Source organism: Dendrobates tinctorius, unplaced genomic scaffold (genome assembly GCF_039654945.1).
Source record: "Dendrobates tinctorius isolate UK_male_01 unplaced genomic scaffold, ASM3965494v1 ptg000043l, whole genome shotgun sequence".
NCBI lineage: Eukaryota > Metazoa > Chordata > Amphibia > Anura > Dendrobatidae > Dendrobates > Dendrobates tinctorius.
In genome coordinates this window covers 32,378,796-32,398,949 of record NW_027361711.1, presented here as the reverse complement: position 1 = coordinate 32,398,949, position 20,154 = coordinate 32,378,796, and the positions used below count along the sequence as shown (strand labels likewise).

At 46.4% G+C, this 20,154-nt stretch overlaps 1 protein-coding gene across 1 annotated transcript in view; it reads right to left on the bottom strand.

The window, feature by feature from the left end:
* The window catches only part of LARS1 (leucyl-tRNA synthetase 1), a 122,493-nt gene that overhangs the window by 53,537 nt on the left and 48,802 nt on the right, over window positions 1–20,154 (bottom strand). The window contains exon 14 of the mRNA XM_073575261.1: window positions 3,753–3,893. Within this exon, the coding sequence (XP_073431362.1) occupies window positions 3,753–3,893 (141 nt within the window). The remainder of the gene's footprint in view (window positions 1–3,752; window positions 3,894–20,154) is intronic.

The window sequence follows — 20,154 nt, the reverse complement described above, 5'->3', positions numbered from 1 at the left end:
ACTGTTACTTTATACTCCTACTGAATATACTCAAGGTACCACAATACTGTTAATTTTGTATACCCTACGGCTATAGGTATGATGTACAAATACTACTGTTACTTTTATGTAAAATGTTAATAAAGTTGTTTGAAAATAAATCATCTCAATCAAAATTCTTTTAACCTTAAATTTACTTTTTCAGTCCATCCGTATACCATCAATTATTTGGATGTGACTCTTTTTGGTAACCACAACATAATTGACATTCTTCCCTACCATAAGGAAACTGACTCCAATTCCATTTTGTTAGCCAGTTCATGTCACCCTCCACATACGGTGAAAAATATCCCCATTGGAGAATTGATCAGACTTAAACGTAATTGTTCTAGGTCTGATCTTCTCCCACATGAAACTAATAAAGCTATTACCAAACAAACATAGGGGGTATTCCAACTGGTGTCTGAACAGAGCCCAAAAGATAGTGAATCAAATTGATAGATCGGATCTTTTTTCAGACCATCACAAAAATAAACACAATATCAATCATCAATTAACTTTTTCTACCAATTTTTCTCCGCAATTCAAGGATATTGTAAAAATAATACAAATACATTTACCGATTTTATCACAGGATAATTTACTTTGCCATATTCTAGAAAAAAATAAAATTAATTTCGTAGCAAAAAGGGCGCCCAATTTAGCCCATATTTTGTCACCTAGTTTAGTAGTCAGTAATAATAATAAAAAAAGTAATTTTAAAAATTAGTTATCATGTACTGGCTTTTTTGGCTGTGGGCATAATTTTTGCATTTCATGTAAACATGTTAAGAAATGCAAATCATTCACTTCTATGTTTACTGGTTTAACTTACAACATTAGGGATTTTATTAATTGTAATACCCCCAATGTTGTTTATCTTATTGAATGTACTTCTTGCTCAATTCAATATGTAGGTTGTACGATTTGTCCTCTTAAACAGCGGATACGCAGACATATGTCTGATACACTAAATCCTTCCGCAGTAAATGTTTCTGCAGTCTCGAGGCACTTTATTACTATTCATAATAGGTGCCTGGATTCCCTTACATTCATTGGCATTGAAAAGGTGTACAAACCAACTAGGGGAGGGGACCACCGCAGAAAGATTCTCAATCGAGAGTCTTTCTGGATCTACAAATTGGGTACTAGAGTGCCGCATGGTATGAATAAGAGGAGAGATCTAATCATGCAGTATTCTTAGGCATCCCTTTCTCTTCCATGTTACCCTATTTTCCCCTTAACAAAAGAAAAGGGAATATAAGTAGGAAGAGGGAAACAAAAGCAGGAAGAAGTAACAGGGAAAAAGAAAAAGAAAATGGTAATTTTTTTTTTTTTTCTTTTCTGGGTTTTTTTTTTTGGGGGGGGGGGGGTTTCCCTTTTTGTCAATAAATTGTACATAAATTGTTTGTAAATCGCAAGACTCTTGTTATAACACCATCAAAATATACTATGGCTTCTTTATAACATTAATGTGTGTTATTTAACTGTTTACATTATACACTAGTATTTTTTCTCTTTCTTTTTTCCTCTCATCTTTTTTGTTATTACAATTTTTTTGTGTGTTGGTCTCCATCCTTTGCACAGTTGATTTAAATTTGTTTTGTTTTTTTTGTTTTTTTTTTCATGCTAAACGAATGGGTGTGTTTTTCACCTAATTGGTTCACCTGTTTTCTTGACGTGTTTAAATATTTGCTTGGAGACCTTTCTTACGCATTCCATGATTAAGCCCTTTCAGGGTGAAACGCGTAGGAAATTGCTCCCCTCCATACGCCTCTTTATGTCGTTTTTACCTGATGGTATGAAGATTTTATATTCTCAATAAAGCAATTATTATTTTATCTCCTGGAGACGCTGGAAAAATCCTTCTTTATGTTGTGCATGCACTATACACCCGGGTCAGGGTGTTTCCGTGCGTCGGAGGTGTGATCAGGAGTGAAGAGGGGTGAGCTGAATACTTCTTGTTTGTGAATCTTAATAGACTAACTCCCTCGCCCGAGGACTGGCGAGCTTACAGCGTGGGGGAATGTGGGGAGGAGGACCTCCATATAGTGTTTGGGCCGGAACCAAGGGGACTGCCATCAGAGTTATTGAAGGAAGCACAACAGGGGAATTACAAAGGGAGACATGCGACTGAGGTTGTCAGGGCAACAGGGGGAGGGGCTAGGGTAAAAGGAGCAGGGGACGCGCTGAAGTGGCAGTTGGGGAAGAGAGGGAGTGAAGGCAAGACGCAGGGTGACTTGCAGGGGCACCGAGAGGAGCCTGTGAGGAGAAAGCAACCGATTTACCGACAAGAGAGACGTGAGAGACTGTGCCCAGAGACTGCTCCCTGCTCCCGTTCTGAGAGAATTATCCCCGCTATCCCCCGCCTTGAAGGGAGAGGAACTATACCTCCGGTTGTGGCTGTGAGTACTGGTAACCAGGCCTCAGAGACCTGGGCCCTTCCCCCATCACGCCAACCCGGCCATCATCGGCCTCAAGATACGCCACATTGTCACAGGCGGGATAAAAGGCTCGCTACCCTGGCTTAGGAAGAGACTCCTTGGTAAAGGACGGCTACAGGCCTTTCTGGGGAACTGCGTCATCACCGCGCGCCACCTCCATCATTTACTTCAGGGCCCGTTGCGCCCCAGCGGCAGCGTTTCCTTCAGGGCCCGTTGTGCCCCAGCGGCAGCGTTTCCTTCAGGGCCCGTTGCGCCCCAGCGGCAGCGTTTCCTTCAGGGCCCGTTGCGCCCCAGCGGCAGCGTTTCCTTCAGGGCCCGTTGCGCCCCAGCGGCAGCGTTTCCTTCAGGGCCCGTTGCGCCCCAGCGGCAGCGTTTCCTTCAGGGCCCGTTGCGCCCCAGCGGCAGCGTTTCCTTCAGGGCCCGTTGCGCCCCAGCGGCAGCGTTTCCTTCAGGGCCCGTTGCGCCCCAGCGGCAGTGTTTCCTTCAGGGCCTGTTGCGCCCCAGCGGCAGCGTTACCTTCATGGCCTGTTGCGCCCCAACGTCCCCGTTTCCTTCAGGGCCTGTTGCGCCCCAACATCCCCGTTTCCTTCAGGGCCTGTTGCGCCCCAACGTCCTCGTTTTCTTCAGGGCTTGTTGCGCCCCAACGGTATTATTTTCTTCAGGGCCTGTTGCCCCCACCGACGTCACTTTCCTCAGGACAGCCACCTCAGCGACCTCAATGCGGCCACGCTACTGAACCCCGCAGTCCCTGAAAGGCTAAGTGAAACTATATTTGGTTAAGTTTGTTGAGTCCCTGCGTGGACTGTTGGTGTTTTTTCTTTATCCTTGTTTTGTTCAGGCTAGCCCATCGGCTAGAGTTATATAAACGTGATTTCGAAAACCACCATTCGTCTAGTGTCTCGTCACTGCATCCTGAGAACCTGTCCGACCCTACAGCGGAGTCATCGAAAGCTACTACAGACTTGAAACGTTTGGGAAAGGGGGCTGTTACTTCATCGTGTCCTGCTCACGTGTCGTGCACGGGAATGGCAACATGTAGTTGCAATCTGATTTCTTGCAAATCCAGCAGACAGGAGGGCCTCTGTGCAAGTAAAAACTAAGGGGATCTCCGCCCCGTCACTCAGTTGGAATCTCGGAGGTCAGTATGCTGGCCATATACCATAACAGTGCTACAGTCACCAAACAGTAATTATTAATCACATGTATGTGGTTATATAACAGACAATACAGTGTACTGCAAAACCCCAATCAATATGATTAAGTGCTGCTTTTAAAATACCGTATACATACGCCCTCATAGAATCCTTTTAGGTAAACTTTTTCCTTTGCTTCTGCTAGTTTGTCTCGGTCATTTTGACTCTGGATTTTCAGCTCATCGCAGACCAAGGGAGCAGACAGATTTCCATAGCCGGGGATGTCAATAATGGGTATCTAAAGGCAAAATGATCAGGAAAAGAAAAAGATTACCATCTGTAGCTGCTTCCAACAAGTGGAGCTATAGAGTTGAAGTCCTCTACCTCTCTGAAGAGGCAATTTGCATGTTACATTTCCCAGAGAAGGATTGTACGGCGAATAAGCCTCCTTACCTTGGCATGCCAGAGCTGGCATGTCACTCTCCACAAGGAGAAACATTACCCCTTAAACCTCAGTCCAGAGCTTCTCACCTAGCCAAATTAGTTCTTACACTTTGAACTGATGATGGTCAATAGCCCGAAATACCGTGTCTGCAAATTGAGATTCTGATTTGGCTTTTATCCTAAGTCATATTACAAGACTCGTTAAAGGGTCAATAATTACTTGTAGAATCACTGCTTCCAATAGGTGGCGCTATATAGTTAATTATTTTTTCTTTTTCCACATTTTTGCTATTCTTTCTCTTCTCCTTACTGTCTATTTCTTCTGTAGTTCATTTCCTTCTTTTCCCTTCTTAGGAGCAATTGTTGTTCTGTTTGCCCTCTTTTCTCCCTTTTTACCCAATTTTTTTGTCCTGTTTCTAATCTTATGCATGTAATTCTGTCATTTCAATTGCTGCTGTAACATTTCTCCTTTTTCCATTCTGTTCAGGTGTCCACCACGCATGTGCCTAGCAACTTAGTCATCCCTGTGCACGTGCGCACTGGTGCTCGAGCACTGTTCGGCTTTCACGCATGCGCACAACTTTGATTACACTAGCGGCCAAGTTATTTCATCGCGTCTGCGCATTGGCACTTTCTTTCACGGATCGGCTTTCTTCGGCCAATCCCATCACATGACACACTTGGTCACATGATGCACCCGGAAATGAAGTTTAAAAGGTCCCTTTGCAGCATGGATCACACATCCCACAACGCCTGAGGGGTGCACGCCGTACAGTGCTGTGCAAATTAATTGGGACAAAGCATTTTTTTTTAAGTAGAATCGTAAGTTGGTTACCAGTCAGTGATTCAAACCAGTTTTAACTGCTTTGCACAGGCACTCACACCTGTTCAAAGCAGTTAAAACTGGTTTGAATCACTGACTGGTAACCATCTTACGATTTTACTTACAAAAAAATGCTTTGTCCTAATTAATTTGCACAGCACTGTATATGCCGACCTCCCTATCTACAGGTATTGACTTATCTTTACCAACTGCTTTTTTCTTTGTATATGCCATATACATCATCTTTAGTTATCTTTTAGGATCTGTTACAGTTACATTATTGCTCCTAATGATGTGTGCACCTTTCCTTCTTCTCATTCCTTTGCTTTTCTTTGTGGAAGTGGTTTGTAGCACTATTACATCATGATTATACCCTCGTTTCATAATCTACAAGACCTCTATCTTTTGGAGTTTTGATCCTCCTAAACATGTCATGTATATTCACTTTACCCCTTCTTTTCTTTTCCCTTGTCCCTTCCTTTCTCTGAGCTATTGCTAGAGATAGATTTTTCTCGTCGAACATATGACTGGCTTTCTTATTTATTAGGACAGTGCATTGTTCAATTCCCTTTTCTCCTTTTTGCTTTTTTTTTCTTCATTTTTTGGTGAATTCACACCCAATAGTCTTATACTGTATGTTTACTAGATGGTGGCCCGATTCTAACGCATCGGGTATTCTAGAATATGTATGTAGTTTATTTATGAAGATTTAAGAATAATGCAATGAAAACACAGGATTTTCCAGGTAAAATATATACATTATTATTAAATGTTATTGCTAATAGAACTTAATACAACTGAACGAAAGTGACTGACAGAACTTGTTCAGTAAACATGACTGACCTACGTGTTACTATGACTGACAGAACTTGTTCAGCAAACGTAACTGAATTATGTGGCACTGTGGCTAACAGAACTTGTCCAGTAAACGTGACTGAACTATGTGGCACTGTGACTGACAGAACTTGTCCAGTAAACGTGACTGAACTATGTGGCACTGTGGCTAACAGAACTTGTCCAGTAAACATGACTGAACTATGTGGCACTGTGACTGACAGAACTTGTTCTGTAAATGTGACTGAACTATGTGGCACTGTGGCTAACAGAACTTGTCCAGTAAACGTGACTGAACTATGTGGCACTATGACTGACAGAACCTGCCAGTAAACGTGACCGAACTATGTGGCACTGTGACTAACAGAACTTGTTCAGTAAACGTGACTGAACTATGTGGCACTGTGACTGACAGAACTTGTTCTGTAAACGTGACTGAACTATGTGGCACTGTGGCTAACAGAACTTGTCCAGTAAACATGACTGAACTATGTGGCACTGTGACTGACAGAACTTGTTCTGTAAATGTGACTGAACTATGTGGCACTGTGGCTAACAGAACTTGTCCAGTAAACGTGACTGAACTATGTGGCACTATGACTGACAGAACCTGCCAGTAAACGTGACCGAACTATGTGGCACTGTGACTAACAGAACTTGTTCAGTAAACGTGACTGAACTATGTGGCACTGTGACTGACAGAACTTGTTCTGTAAACGTGACTGAACTATGTGGCACTGTGGCTAACAGAACTTGTCCAGTAAACGTGACTGAACTATGTGACTAACAGAACTTGTTCAGTAAACGTGACTGACCTACGTGTCACTATGACTGACAGAACCTGCCAGTAAACGTGACCGAACTATGTGGCACTGTGACTAACAGAACTTGTTCAGTAAACGTGACTGACCTACGTGTCACTATGACTGACAGAACTTGTTCAGTAAACGTGACTGACCTACGTGTCACTATGACTGACAGAACTTGTTCAGTAAACGTGACTGACCTATGTGTCACTATGACTGACAGAACTTGTTCAGTAAACGTGACTGACCTACGTGTCACTATGACTGACAGAACCTGCCAGTAAACGTGACCGAACTATGTGGCACTGTGACTAACAGAACTTGTTCAGTAAACGTGACTGACCTACGTGTCACTATGACTGACAGAACTTGTTCAGTAAACGTGACTAAACTATGTGGCACTGTGGCTAACAGAGCTTGTTCAGTAAACGTGACTGAATTATGTGGCACTGTGGCTAACAGAACCTGTCCAGTAAACGTGACTGAACTATGTGGCACTGTGGCTAACAGAGCTTGTTCAGTAAACGTGACTGAATTATGTGGCACTGTGGCTAACAGAACTTGTCCAGTAAACGTGACTGAACTATGTGGCACTGTGGCTAACAGAACTTGTCCAGTAAACGTGACTGAACTATGTGGCACTATGACTGACAGAACTTGTTCAGTAAACGTGACTAAACTATGTGGCACTGTGGCTAACAGAGCTTGTTCAGTAAACGTGACTGAATTATGTGGCACTGTGGCTAACAGAACTTGTCCAGTAAACGTGACTGAACTATGTGGCACTGTGGCTAACAGAACTTGTCCAGTAAACGTGACTGAACTATGTGGCACTATGACTGACAGAACTTGTTCAGTAAACGTGACTAAACTATGTGGCACTGTGGCTAACAGAGCTTGTTCAGTAAACGTGACTGAATTATGTGGCACTGTGGCTAACAGAACTTGTCCAGTAAACGTGACTAAACTATGTGGCACTGTGGCTAACAGAGCTTGTTCAGTAAACGTGACTGAATTATGTGGCACTGTGGCTAACAGAACCTGTCCAGTAAACGTGACTGAACTATGTGGCACTGTGGCTAACAGAGCTTGTTCAGTAAACGTGACTGAATTATGTGGCACTGTGGCTAACAGAACTTGTCCAGTAAACGTGACTGAACTATGTGGCACTGTGGCTAACAGAACTTGTCCAGTAAACGTGACTGAATTATGTGTCACTATGACTGACAGAACTTGTTCAGTAAACGTGACTAAACTATGTGGCACTGTGGCTAACAGAGCTTGTTCAGTAAACGTGACTGAATTATGTGGCACTGTGGCTAACAGAACTTGTCCAGTAAACGTGACTGAACTATGTGGCACTGTGGCTAACAGAACTTGTCCAGTAAACGTGACTGAACTATGTGGCACTGTGGCTAACAGAACCTGTCCAGTAAACGTGACTGAATTATGTGGCACTGTGGTTAACAGAACTTGTTCAGTAAACGTGACTGACCTACGTGTCACTATGACTGACAGAACTTGTTCAGTAAACGTGACTCAATTATGTGGCACTGTGGCTAACAGAACCTGTCCAGTAAACGTGACCGAACTTTGTGGCACTGTGGCTAACAGAACTTGTTCAGTAAACGTGACTGACCTACGTGTCACAATGACAGAACTTGTCCAGTAAAGGTGACTGACCTACGTGTCACTATGACTGACAGAACTTGTTCAGTAAACGTGACTGACCTACGTGTCACTATGACTGACAGAACTTGTTCAGTAAACGTTACTGAACTATGTGGCACTGTGGCTAACAGAACTTGTCCAGTAAACGTGACTGACCTACGTGTCACTATGACAGAACTTGTCCAGTAAAGGTGACTGACCTACGTATCACTATGACTGACAGAACTTGTTCAGTAAACGTGACTGACCTACGTGTCACTATGACTGACAGAACTTGTACAGTAAACGTGACTGAACTATGTGGCACTGTGGCTAACAGAACTTGTCCAGTAAACGTGACTTAACTATGTGGCACTGTGGCTAACAGAACTTGTCCAGTAAACGTGACTGACCTACGTATCACTATGACTGACAGAACTTGCTCAGTAAACGTGACTGAACTATGTGGCACCATGACTGACAGAACTTGTTCAGTAAAGGTGACTGAACTACATGCCACTATGACTGACAGAACTTGTTCAGTAAACGTGACTGACCTACGTATCACTATGACTGACAGAACTTGTTCAGTAAACGTGACTGAACTATGTGGCACTGTGGCCAACAAAACCTGTCCAGTAAACGTGACTGAACTACGTGGCACTATGACTGACAGAACTTGTTCAGTAAACATGACTGGACTGCGCCTGTCGCTGACTGGTCGCTCCCGGCCAGGCGCAACCAATCAGCGACGCGGGATTTCCGTTACAAACAGAGAGACAGACAGACAGAATTAGACAATTATATAGTAGATTCTATTGCTTTTTTTCTTGACAGTTTCAATGAATGAAACCGTGTTGTGTCTAATTGTATGTTTATGACCTGTGTACTTACTAGCAACTATAATGTAATTATATATTGTTTGTTTTTTATGTAGAAATATACCCTTGAGAGAGGTCATAAAGGCCGAAACGTTGGGGAAATTCTTTTCTGTTTTCTATTGGCGGATGTTGATTCCCTGAATAAATACATACTGTATATCTTCTTCATCATATTTGGACTCGAATATATATTTTTTGAGTGCATGAGGTCATCTACTTACTATCAGCTATAGGCCGGGATCACACATGCGAGAAACACGGCCGAGTCTCGCACTCGGGAGCGGAGCGTGCAGTTGCATGAATTGCTATGTGGCTGCATGCGCCGATCCGAGTGCCGGCGGCAGTACCGGGTATTGATGCGAGACTCGGCCGTGTTTCTCACAAGTGTGATCCCGGCCATAGAGTTAAAGTCCCCTTCCTCTCTGAAGAAGTAATCTGCGCATCTGTAGGGAAGCATCCAACTTGCACATATAATAACCTAGTAAGCAGTGAAAGGAGACGTACAAATGATATTAATAGTGATGAGCGAACGTTCTCAGGTGCCAAGTGCTAACCGAGTGTCTTCGGCGTGCTCGAAAAGATGTTTGAGTCCCCGCAGCTGCTCGACAGCCACAACACATGCAGAGATTGTCTGCTTGTTAGGCTATCCCTGCATGTGTTGTGGATGTCGAACAGCCGTGAGACATGCAGCCGCGGCAACTTGAACACAGTATTCGAGCACACCGAATTCACTCGGTTAGCACCAGAGCATGCTCGGATAACACCTTGTCCGAGCACACTCACTCATCACTATATCTTAACCCTTTCACAGAGGCTGTTTTTCACCTTCCAGACGAGCCCAATTTTTACAATTCTGAAAAGTGTCACTTTATGTGGTAATAACCCAGGAACGTTTCAACGTACCCACTGATTCTGAGATTATTGTTTTCGTGACATATCGTACTTTATGTTAGTGGTACATTTAGGTAGATATTTTTTTAGTTTATTTGTGAAAATAATGGATATTTTTTTTTAGGGACCACATCACATTTGAAGTGACTTTGAGGGGCCTACATGACAGAAAATACCCCAAGTTTCCTTTGTTTAATAACTGTACCCTTAAGGCTGTATACCCACGATGCGGATTGTATGCATTTTTGCCACGAAAACGCATACAGAACCCACCCCATGCATTCCTATGGCATTCCACACATGCTGTGCTAATGCTGTGTTTTTTTCCGCAGCGGAATCGCATAGCGGAAAAAAACACAGCAGGCTCATTATTTTTGCGGCATCGCCGTGATTCCGCAAAGGATCGCCGCGATTCCGCACACATAGGAATGCATGAGATCCACTTACTTTCCGCATGTGGCTATGCCCACCATGCGCAAAGTGAACGGATTATGTGCGGATGGTACCCACGGTCTGGAGGAGAGGAGACTGTCCTCCAGGCTCTGGGTACCATATCCCTGTAAAAAAATAATAAAAAAAAAAATAAAAAAAAATCGGGTTATATTCACCTTCCGGCGTGCCGCACAGCCTTACCGATGCTCCCGCCAACTCCCGTTCCCAGTAATGCCTTGCGGCAAGGACCTGTGATGAAGTAGCGGTCTCGCGAGATCGCTATGTCATCAAAGGTTATTGCCGCAAGGCATCACTGGTAACGGGAGCATCGCTGAGGCCTGGGGACGCTGCGCAGGAAGCCGGAAGGTGAGAATATCACGGTTTTTTTATATTATTTTAACATTAGATCTTTTGCTATTGATGCCGCATAGGCAGCTTCAATAGTAAAAAGTTGGTCACACTAGTCAAACACTATGTTTGACAAGTGTGACCAACCTGTCAATCACATTCCAAGCGATGCTTCTAATCGCTTGGAATGTGTTTGAATTCAGCACGCGAAAATCGTGTTAAAAACGCTTGTTTTCCGTGGGAAAAACGCATGCAAATTCCATGCGTTTTTCCCACGGCTGGAATGGCAGAAATGCTGCGGAAATCTCCGCAGCATCTCTGCAACGTGGGTACATAGCCTAAAAGTGCTCAAAACCACATTCAAGAAGTTTATTAACCCTTCAGGTTCTTGAATTAAAGGAGTAAAAGGAAAAAATCAAAATCTTTTTTATCCCACAAAAATGTTACTTTAGCCCACATTTTTTATTTTGACAGGGGTAACAGAAGAAAATGAACACTACAATTTGTTGTACAATTTCTCTTAAGTACGCAGATACCCCACATGTGGTGGAAAACTACTGTTTGGGCGCACAGCAGGGCTCGGAACAGATGGAGAACCATTTCACTTTTGGAATGCAAAATTGTCTGGAATAGATAGCGGACAAATGCAGAGTTTGCAGAGCCCCTGATGTGCCTAAACAGTGGAAACCTCTCACAAGTGACTCCATTTTGGAAACTAGACCCCTCTGGGAAGTAATCTAGATGTGTGATGAGCACCTTGAACCCACAAGTGCTTCACACAGTATTATAAAGTTGAACCATAAAAATAAAACAAATTACATTTCTCCTACTAAAATGTTGCTTTAGCCCCAAATATTTTATTTTCACAAGAGTAAAAAGACACAGTAGGCAGTGCTATTTGTTGTACATTTTCTGCTGAGTAGGCAGATATCCTATATGTGGTAGAAAACTACTGTTTGGGTGCACGGCAGGGCTCGGAAGGGAAGGGACGCCATTTTCGCTGGAATACATTGTGAATGCCATGTCACATTTGAAGAGCCTTTAACATGCCAAAACAGCAGAATCCTCCACAAATGACCACATTTTGGAAACTACATTTCTCAATCAATTCATCTAGGGGTGCAGTAATCATATTGACATTACGGGTGTGTTACAAAATTTTTATAAAACATTGCATGATGAAGAAAAAATAATTACAATTTACCACAATTTTTTTTAGCCATAGATTTTACACTGTCACAAGGAGAAATGGCTAAAAATGGCACCAAGATTTGTCTCGCAATATCTGCTGAATGTGGCAATACCCCATATGTGGCAATACCCCATATGTGGCTGTACAGTACTAAGCCATACGGCGAGACTCGGGAGGGACGGAGCACTATGACTTTTGGAGAACAAATTCTCCTAGAATAATTTGCGGACTCCATATTCAGAGCCCCTAAGTGCCAGAAAAGTAGAATCCATCCTCAAATGATCCAATTTTGGAAATTGTACCCATCTGGGAATTTATGTGAAGGTGTAGTGATGGAAGTTGATTAGTGAAAATTGCAAATTTGCCATTTTAGTGTCCAGTACATTGTACCAAGCTTGTGCTTCTGGATACACGCACCTGTAAATTAAGCAGGCTCTCAATGCTACAGAAATGCCAAACATGTGGATGCAAAATGTGGTTTAGGCACACTGTGTGAGAGGTGCATTTGGATTTGGGAGGGCTGGATTTCTTTTGAGGTTCGAGGAGTCATAGCGCTTTTTCCAGTGTCTTTGTGTTACAAGCAACATGGAAACCTCCTTTAATTCCATTGACAGATGACAGACCTGAGTGGAGACTTGCTTTATTTGTGATATAAGATGGAGCTTTTATTGGGAACATTTAATATAAAATTTTGGATTACATTTATCCTGTGCTCTACGGTGAGCACTTACATCGGGGTTTCCATTAAATCTCCAAGTGACGTGATTCAGATGAATCTCCTGAGGGATATAGTCACAATAATGAGGCAGCAGAGTTACTCTATAATCCATCTGGTCTCTGTTCAGCGGTGTCCTTTTGACAAGTGCACAAAACTGTGGCCGTCGGCACATTTATGCAGACTTAGATAGACACCGCTGGCTCATAGGCAAGACGGAAACACCGGTGTAAGCGCTCAGAGTAGAGCACAGGATAAGTGTGAGCCGAACCTTACTGCGATCTTTGGGAGGCAGAATGAATAGATCAGCCGCAGGTGAATAAGGAGATTTTTGTGTACTCACCATAAAATCTCTTTCTCTTAGCCTCTAATTGGGGGACACAGAACTGTGGGTGCATGCTGCTGTCCACTAGGAGGCAACACTATGCATAATCTGAAAAAGATTAACTTTGGCTCCTCCTCTGCAGTATACACCCCTGGACGGCGTCAGCCTTCTCCAGTTTTGTGCAAAAGCATTAGGAGGAACGTAACACAAATAACATAACCATGCCTGTAATAAGGCCATTATGTACGAGCTCAAAGAACAAAATGAGAACTCCACTAACAATGGCCCGTAAGGGCAACAGGGTAGGAGCTGTGTCCCCCAATTAGAGGCTAAGAGAAAGATTTTACGGTGAGTACACAAAAATCTCCTTTACTCTGTCGCCTCACTGGGGGACACAGAGCTGTGGGACGTCCCAAAGCAGTCCCTGGGTGGGAAGCAATGGACGAATATTGTGCTGACAGGCCCCTATACTTGGGGTATTGCCGCCTGCAGAACCCATCTACCCAGGCCCGCATCCGCTGAGGACTGGGTATGCACTCTGTAGTGTTTTGTAAACGTGTGCAGGCTAGTCCAAGTGGCCGCCCTACACACTTGTTGAGCCGAGGCTTGGTGCCGAATGGACCAGGAGGTTCCTACCGCCCGCGTAGAGTGTGCCGTGATACCGGCCGGAAGAGGAGAATTGTTAAGGCGGTAATCCTCTTGTATGGTGGACTTAATCCACCTGGCAAGGGTGGCTTTGGAAGCCGGTAGACCTTTGCGCACGCCTTCCAGAAGAAGGAAAAGTGAATCAGACTTCCGGAAGGGAGCAGTCCTAGATACGTATATACGCGATGCCCTGACAAGGTCAAGCGTATGCAGAGCCTTCTCCACTCTATGAACCGGAACCGGGCAAAGAGATGGCAGTGAGATTTCCTCATTGAGGTGGAAGCTGGACACAACCTTCGGAAGGAAGGATGGGACTGTACGGAGAACTACCTTGTCCTGGTGGAAAGCCAGGAAGGGTCGTCTGCAGGAAAGTGCTGAAGTTCTGACACCCTGCTTAGCGAGGTGATTGCCACCAAAAGGACAACTTTCTGTGATAGAAGGTGGAGTGAGAACTCCTTAAGGGCTTCGAAAGGAGGTGCCTGCAGTGCTGTCAAGACCAGGTTGAGGTCCCACGTCTCCAATGGAAGTTTGTAGGGGGGAACCAATCGGGAAACCCCTTGGAGAAAAGTCCTCACTTTCGGCTTGTTAGCAATGTGCCTCTGAAAGAGCACTGAGAGCGCTGACACCTGGCTCTGAAGCGAGCCGAGGGATAGCCTGGCGTGTAGGTCCGATTGAAGGAAACCAAGAACTTTTGGGGGAGAGTAGGGGAGTGGAATCTGTCCACGCGATTCGCTCCAGGTAAAGAAAGCTCTCCAGGTACGGTAGTAAATCTTGGCGGAAGCTGGCGTCCGTGCCCTGATCATGGTTTTAATAACGTCCGGTGAAAAACCTGCCTGGGTTAGAACCCAGGTCTCAACAGCCACGCCGTCAAATTGAGAGCCCCTGAGTTCTGATGGTAGAACGGGCCTTGTGACAGAAGGTCGGGACAGATGGGGAGACGCCAGGGGGCGTCTGCTGTGAGTTGTACGACGTCGGCGTACCATGTACGCCTGGGCCAGTCTGGCGCGATCAGGATGGTTGGGACTCCTTGTTGTTTGATCTTCCTCAGGACTCTGGAGATCAGGGGGAGGCGTGGAAAGATGTACAGAAGCTGGAACTGGGTCCAGTCCTGAACCAGGGCATCTGCACCGAGCGACCTTGGATCGCGCGTCCTGGCCATGAAATTGGGGACTTTGGCATTGAGATGGGATGCCATTAGGTCCACGTCCGGGGTCCCCCAGCGATGACAGATCTGACGAAAGATTTCGGGATGGAGAGACCACTCCCCCGAGTCCACTCCTTGTCTGCTGAGGTAGTCGGCTTCCCAGTTGTCCACACACGGAATGTGGACCACAGAGAGTACCGACCTCGCGTCCTCTGCCCAGTGGAGGATATGTGTCACTTCTTTCATCGCCTGGATGCTGCGGGTCCCGCCTTGATGGTTCACGTATGCCACCGCCGTGGCATTGTCCGACTGTACTCTGATATGAGAGTCTACCAGCAAGTGATGAAAAGCTCTCAATGCCAGGAAGGTGGCCTGAATCTCCAGGATGTTGATGGGCATGGTCGTTTCCATTGGTGACCACTTGCCTTGTGTCCTGTGATGCAGGTGCACAGCGCCCCAACCCGTCAGGCTTGCGTCGATGGTCAAAACCTTACATTGACCTGAGAGAAAGGATTTTCCCCTTGGAAGCGAGGTTGGCTTGAGCCACCAGTGCAGGGACCTCCTGGTTTTCAATGTTAACCGGAACTCCCTGTCGAGGGAGAACGGATCCCTGTCCCAGGATTTGAGGATGGCCAGTTGAAGAGGCCTGAGGTGAAACTGGGCAAATGGTACCGCCTCCATTGCTGCTGCCATCCTGCCGAGCACTCTCATTTTAAACCTTAGAGATCGGGGGGAATTGCGGAGGAGTATGCGAACTCCTAGATGGCGAGCCAGTGTCTTGTCCCTGGGAGGAGCACCAGACTCCTGGAGGTGGGAATAGCATCCCCAGGAAGGTCAGAGACTGACTCGGGTTAGTCGATGACTTTTGTAAATTGACTAACCATCCCAGGCGACTCAGAGTATCTATTGTGATTGAGACGTTGACCACACAGTCCTTGAAGGTGAGGGTCTTGATGAGAAGGTCGTCCAGGTATGGAACGACTACTATGCCTCTGGAATGTAGAACGTCCATGGTGGCTGCCATGACCTTGGTATACGTTCTGGGAGCTGTGGCGAGTCCGAACAGGAGGGCCATGAACTGGTAGTGGTCCTGGTGGATTGCGAATCTGAGAAATATTTGATGGGCGGGAGCAATTGGTATATGCAGGTATGCGTCTTGTATGTCTATGGAGGTGAGATATTCTCCTTTCTCCATGGACGCAATGATTGACCGGAGGGACTCCATGCGAAAGTGACGAACCCAAACATACTTGTTGAGTTGTTTTAGGTCTAGTATGGGTCGGACGCTGCCTCCTTTCTTGGGAACTACGAACGGATTGGAGTAGAAGCGCTCGTCTGTGGGAACCGTTACTATGACTCCTGCTTGAAGGAGGGAGGAGACCGCTTGATGGAAGGCTCGAGCCTTGTGTGGCGGTTTTGGGGGAACGGAGAGGAAGAACCGGTTTGGTGGGCTGGAAGTAAACTCAATCTTGTATCCGGAAGACACTATTTCCTTGACCCACCTGTCTTCTGTAATAGGCAGCTAGACCTGCTGAAAGAGTAGCAGTCGTCCGCCTACGAGTGGGGTGTCTTCCGGAGGTTGTGAGTCATGATGAGGAGAAAGTCTGAGGTGTTTTTTTTCCCTTGGACTCTGCATGGCCTGTTTTTGACTGCCAGGTTCTGTCTGGCCTCTGTGCCGCCCGTGTGTTGTCTCTGTGGGGAGAGCGGATGCGATTTTTGTGCTGGGCGCGAGACGGACCAGCCTGAAGAATTCCGAAAGGATCGGAAACGGGATTGGTTACGTCTTTTAAACGTGCGTTTTGGTTTTAGTTGAGGGAGAGAGGTACTCTAACCCCCGGTGGCGTTGGATATCATTGTATCCAATTTTTCACCGAAAAGACGGCCACTGAAGTACGGGAGATTTGTGAGGGACTTTTTTGAGGCCGCATCCGCTTTCCATTCCCTCAGCCAGAGAATACGCCGGCTCGTGATGGCGTTTGATGATATTCCATCGACGCCTCTTGCAGAATCCAGAGCTGCATGGATCATGTAATCTGCTACTACTGCTATTTGAACGGCCTGGTCCGACAGCTGAGGATTTGAAGCTTGGAGGCCCTCTTGCAATTTTTGAGCCCAAGCCAGAATGGCCTTGGCCGCTCAGACTAAAGCAAAAGCGGGAGCCATAGAGGCCCCTGCCGCTTCGAGGATTGAACGAGCCATGCGTTCTACCTGCCTGTCTGCTGCGTCCTTGAGGGTTGAGCTGTCTGGCAGTGAAAGAAGAGTCTGTGCTGCTAGCCTAGAGACTGGGGGGTCCACTTCGGGTGGATCTGTCCACTCCTTAGTGTCCTTCTGTGGGAAGGGGTACCTTGCTTCCAAGTATTTGCGATAGGCTGCGAAAAATGTTTAGTAAGTATTTTCTGAAATTCCGGGTGATTAGGGAAGACCTTAGGTGGTTTCAGAACACTCTCAAAGCAAATCTTGTGTTCTGGGGCTTCCGAGGTTGGATCAGAAATGTGCAGCACCCGACGGGTGGAGGAGATTATATCCTGAACTAGCGCTGTATTGCTAGGGGGACAAGGGACCAGAGAATTCTCTGTTTCGTTGTCTGATTTAGAGTCACATATGCCTTCCGAGTCTGTGGTCGGGAATCGTTGCGGAGATCCGCATTGTCTGTCTCTGTCAGGGGACGGACTAGATGACCTGGAGCCACTGTGTCTCTCCCTGGAGGGGGACGACCGAGTGCAATGTGAGGACGCAGATGAATGCGACCTGTGGGTCCGCTTACGTCTGAGACTGTCGGAAGTGGCATGTCCCTGAGACGGGCTGTCCCTTTGGGTAACGTTCATAGCCAAGACTTGACCCTGCAAAACCTGCAGTAGTGTAGAGGTCAGGCTATGTATGGACTGTGTCATAGACTGCGACATCTGAGTAGCCTATTCCGGTATGGAAGAAGACGCAGAAGCGTTGGTTCTGACCCAGTGTTTTGGACACAGTACCGGCAGTGCAGGTACGTGCTGCCCCTGGGGAGGGTGGTCTTGCAGGCTGTGCAGAATGCATAAAAGCAGTCTTGCCAGGTTTTCTTCCTTGAGCCCGGCATAATGCACAGAGGCTGGCTAGCAGGGGTCCTACAGGGGTGGCTATGCAGAGGGGAGAACTTATAGGTAATATGAATGCACAGCTGAGTAAAGAGAACCCAGCTGTGATCTTACCCCACCAGTGTGCCCCTAAGTCCAGCGCCGACACATCACAGTCCTGTGCCCCCCCGGAGACTGCTGTATGGCTGTCAGCTATGTGTCCTGCTGCAGTAACATGGCCACCGGGATTCTGAGGTGGAGGGGGAAGGGGGCGGAGAGCTGAAAAGGGCGCGCTGAGCTATGTAAAAGCGCGCCCTTCCTGCCTCAATCCGCCCCTTCTATGACAGTGTCATTTTCGTCATCCGGGGGGGCAGGCCGGGGGGCGGGAATAAGGCGGCGACTTCGGCTATGCCGAAGCCGTGGCCTAAATTTGATACCTCATGCCCAGAAGGGCTCCAGGATGGCGCGATTGTCCGGGGGGGGGGTCGGATTCAAACCAGACCCCCCCCCCGGATTGAACGGTAGGCTAGCGGTGGGGTCATGAGCGCAAACTGGACCCTGTGGGAGGTCCCTTTGAGGCGCTATGCAGCTGGTGCTGCCGCAGAGACAGGGGCGCAGGGAGCCCTGTCTCTGACAAGTGCCATGCCTGCCTGCACCTCCCCCGGTCCCAACAGGAGCCCGCAGCTGGGCTGGGGTCACTGGACTTGTAAGTGGCCGAATGGTGCCTGGTACAGGCCCTACCTGCGGTGTCTCAACCTAATGCCCCCAGAGGGGGATTAGGGAGGGTGCTGCTGTCACCGTCAGGGGGCTTCATCCTATCCTCAACCTCAACCCAGAGCCCAAGGGAACTGGGGAAGGAGGGGGGGGGGTCTAGACTTCGAGCCAGTACTCGAGGGACTGGGGAAGGAGCGACATGGGGAATAGCCATCTCGACCTCAACCGGGTACCCCTTAACCCCTTCCTGACATGAGACGTACTATCCCGTCCACGGTACCCGGGCCCGTATGACCGGGGACGGGATAGTACGTCTACCGCGATCAGCGGCGCCCACGTGGTGAGCGCCGCTGATCGCGGCCGGGTGTCAGCTGATTATCACAGCTGACACCCGGCACAATGTGTCAGGGGCGCTCACGGACCGCCCCCGACACATTAACCCCTTGCACACCGCGATCAAACGCGATCGCGGTGTACCGGGAGTTAAAGGGAAGCATCGGCAGGGAGGGGGCTCCCTCCGTGCTTCCCTGAGCCCCCCACGGCAGCGCAATGTGCAGCGCTGCTGCGGGGGACTCCTATCCTCCAGGCCCCCGAATCCAAGATGGCGACGGGGGCCTTCGGGGGCCTGGGGAAGCTGGCTTCCTCAGTGCCTGCAAAGCGCAGGCATGAGGAAGCCTTGTGCACTGCCTGTGACAGATTGCTGATCTGTCACAGTGATCTGTGATGTGACAGATCAGCGATCTGTCACAGGACAGTGATGTCCCACCTGGGACTATGTAATAAAGTAAAAAAAAATTAAAAAAAAAGTGTAAAAATAAATTAAAAAAAATCGCCAAATAAATTAGTAAAAAAAAAAAAAAAATATTCCCCAATAAATTCATTTTTTTAAAATAATAAAAAAAAAAAACAATAAATGTACACATATTAGGTATCGCCGCGTCCGTAACGACCTGCCCTATAAAACTGTCCCATTACTTAACCCCTTTAGCGAACCCCTTAAAAAATAAAAATAAAAAACGAAGCAAAAAATAATGATTTATTATCATACCGCCAAACAAAAAGTGCAATAACGCGAGATCAAAAAGACGCATATAAATATCCATGGTACCGCTGAAAACGTCATCTTGTCCCGCAAAAAACAAGCCGCCACACAGCATCATCAGCAAAAAAATAAAAAAGTTATAACTCGCAGAATAAAGCGATGCAAAAATAATTATTTTTTATATAAAATAGTTTTCATTGCATAAAACCGACAAAAACATAAAAAAACGACCTAAATGAGGTATCGCTGTAACCGTACTGACCCGAAGAATAAAAGCGCTTTATCAATTTTACCGCACGCAGAACGGTGTAAACGCACCCCCCCAAAAGAAATTCATGAAACGCTGGTTTTTGTTCATTCTGCGTCCCAAAAATCGGAATAAAAAGCGATCAAAAAATTTCACGTGCCCGAAAATGGTACCAATAAAAACGTCAACTCGTCCCGCAAAAAATAAGACCTCACATGACTCGGTGGGTCAAAATACGGAAAAATTATAGCTCTCAATATGTGGTGATGCAAAAACTATTTTTACAATAAAAAGCGTCTTTTAGCGTGCGACAGCCGCCAAACATAAAAACCGCCATAAATAGTAAATCAAACCCCCCATTATCACCCCCTTA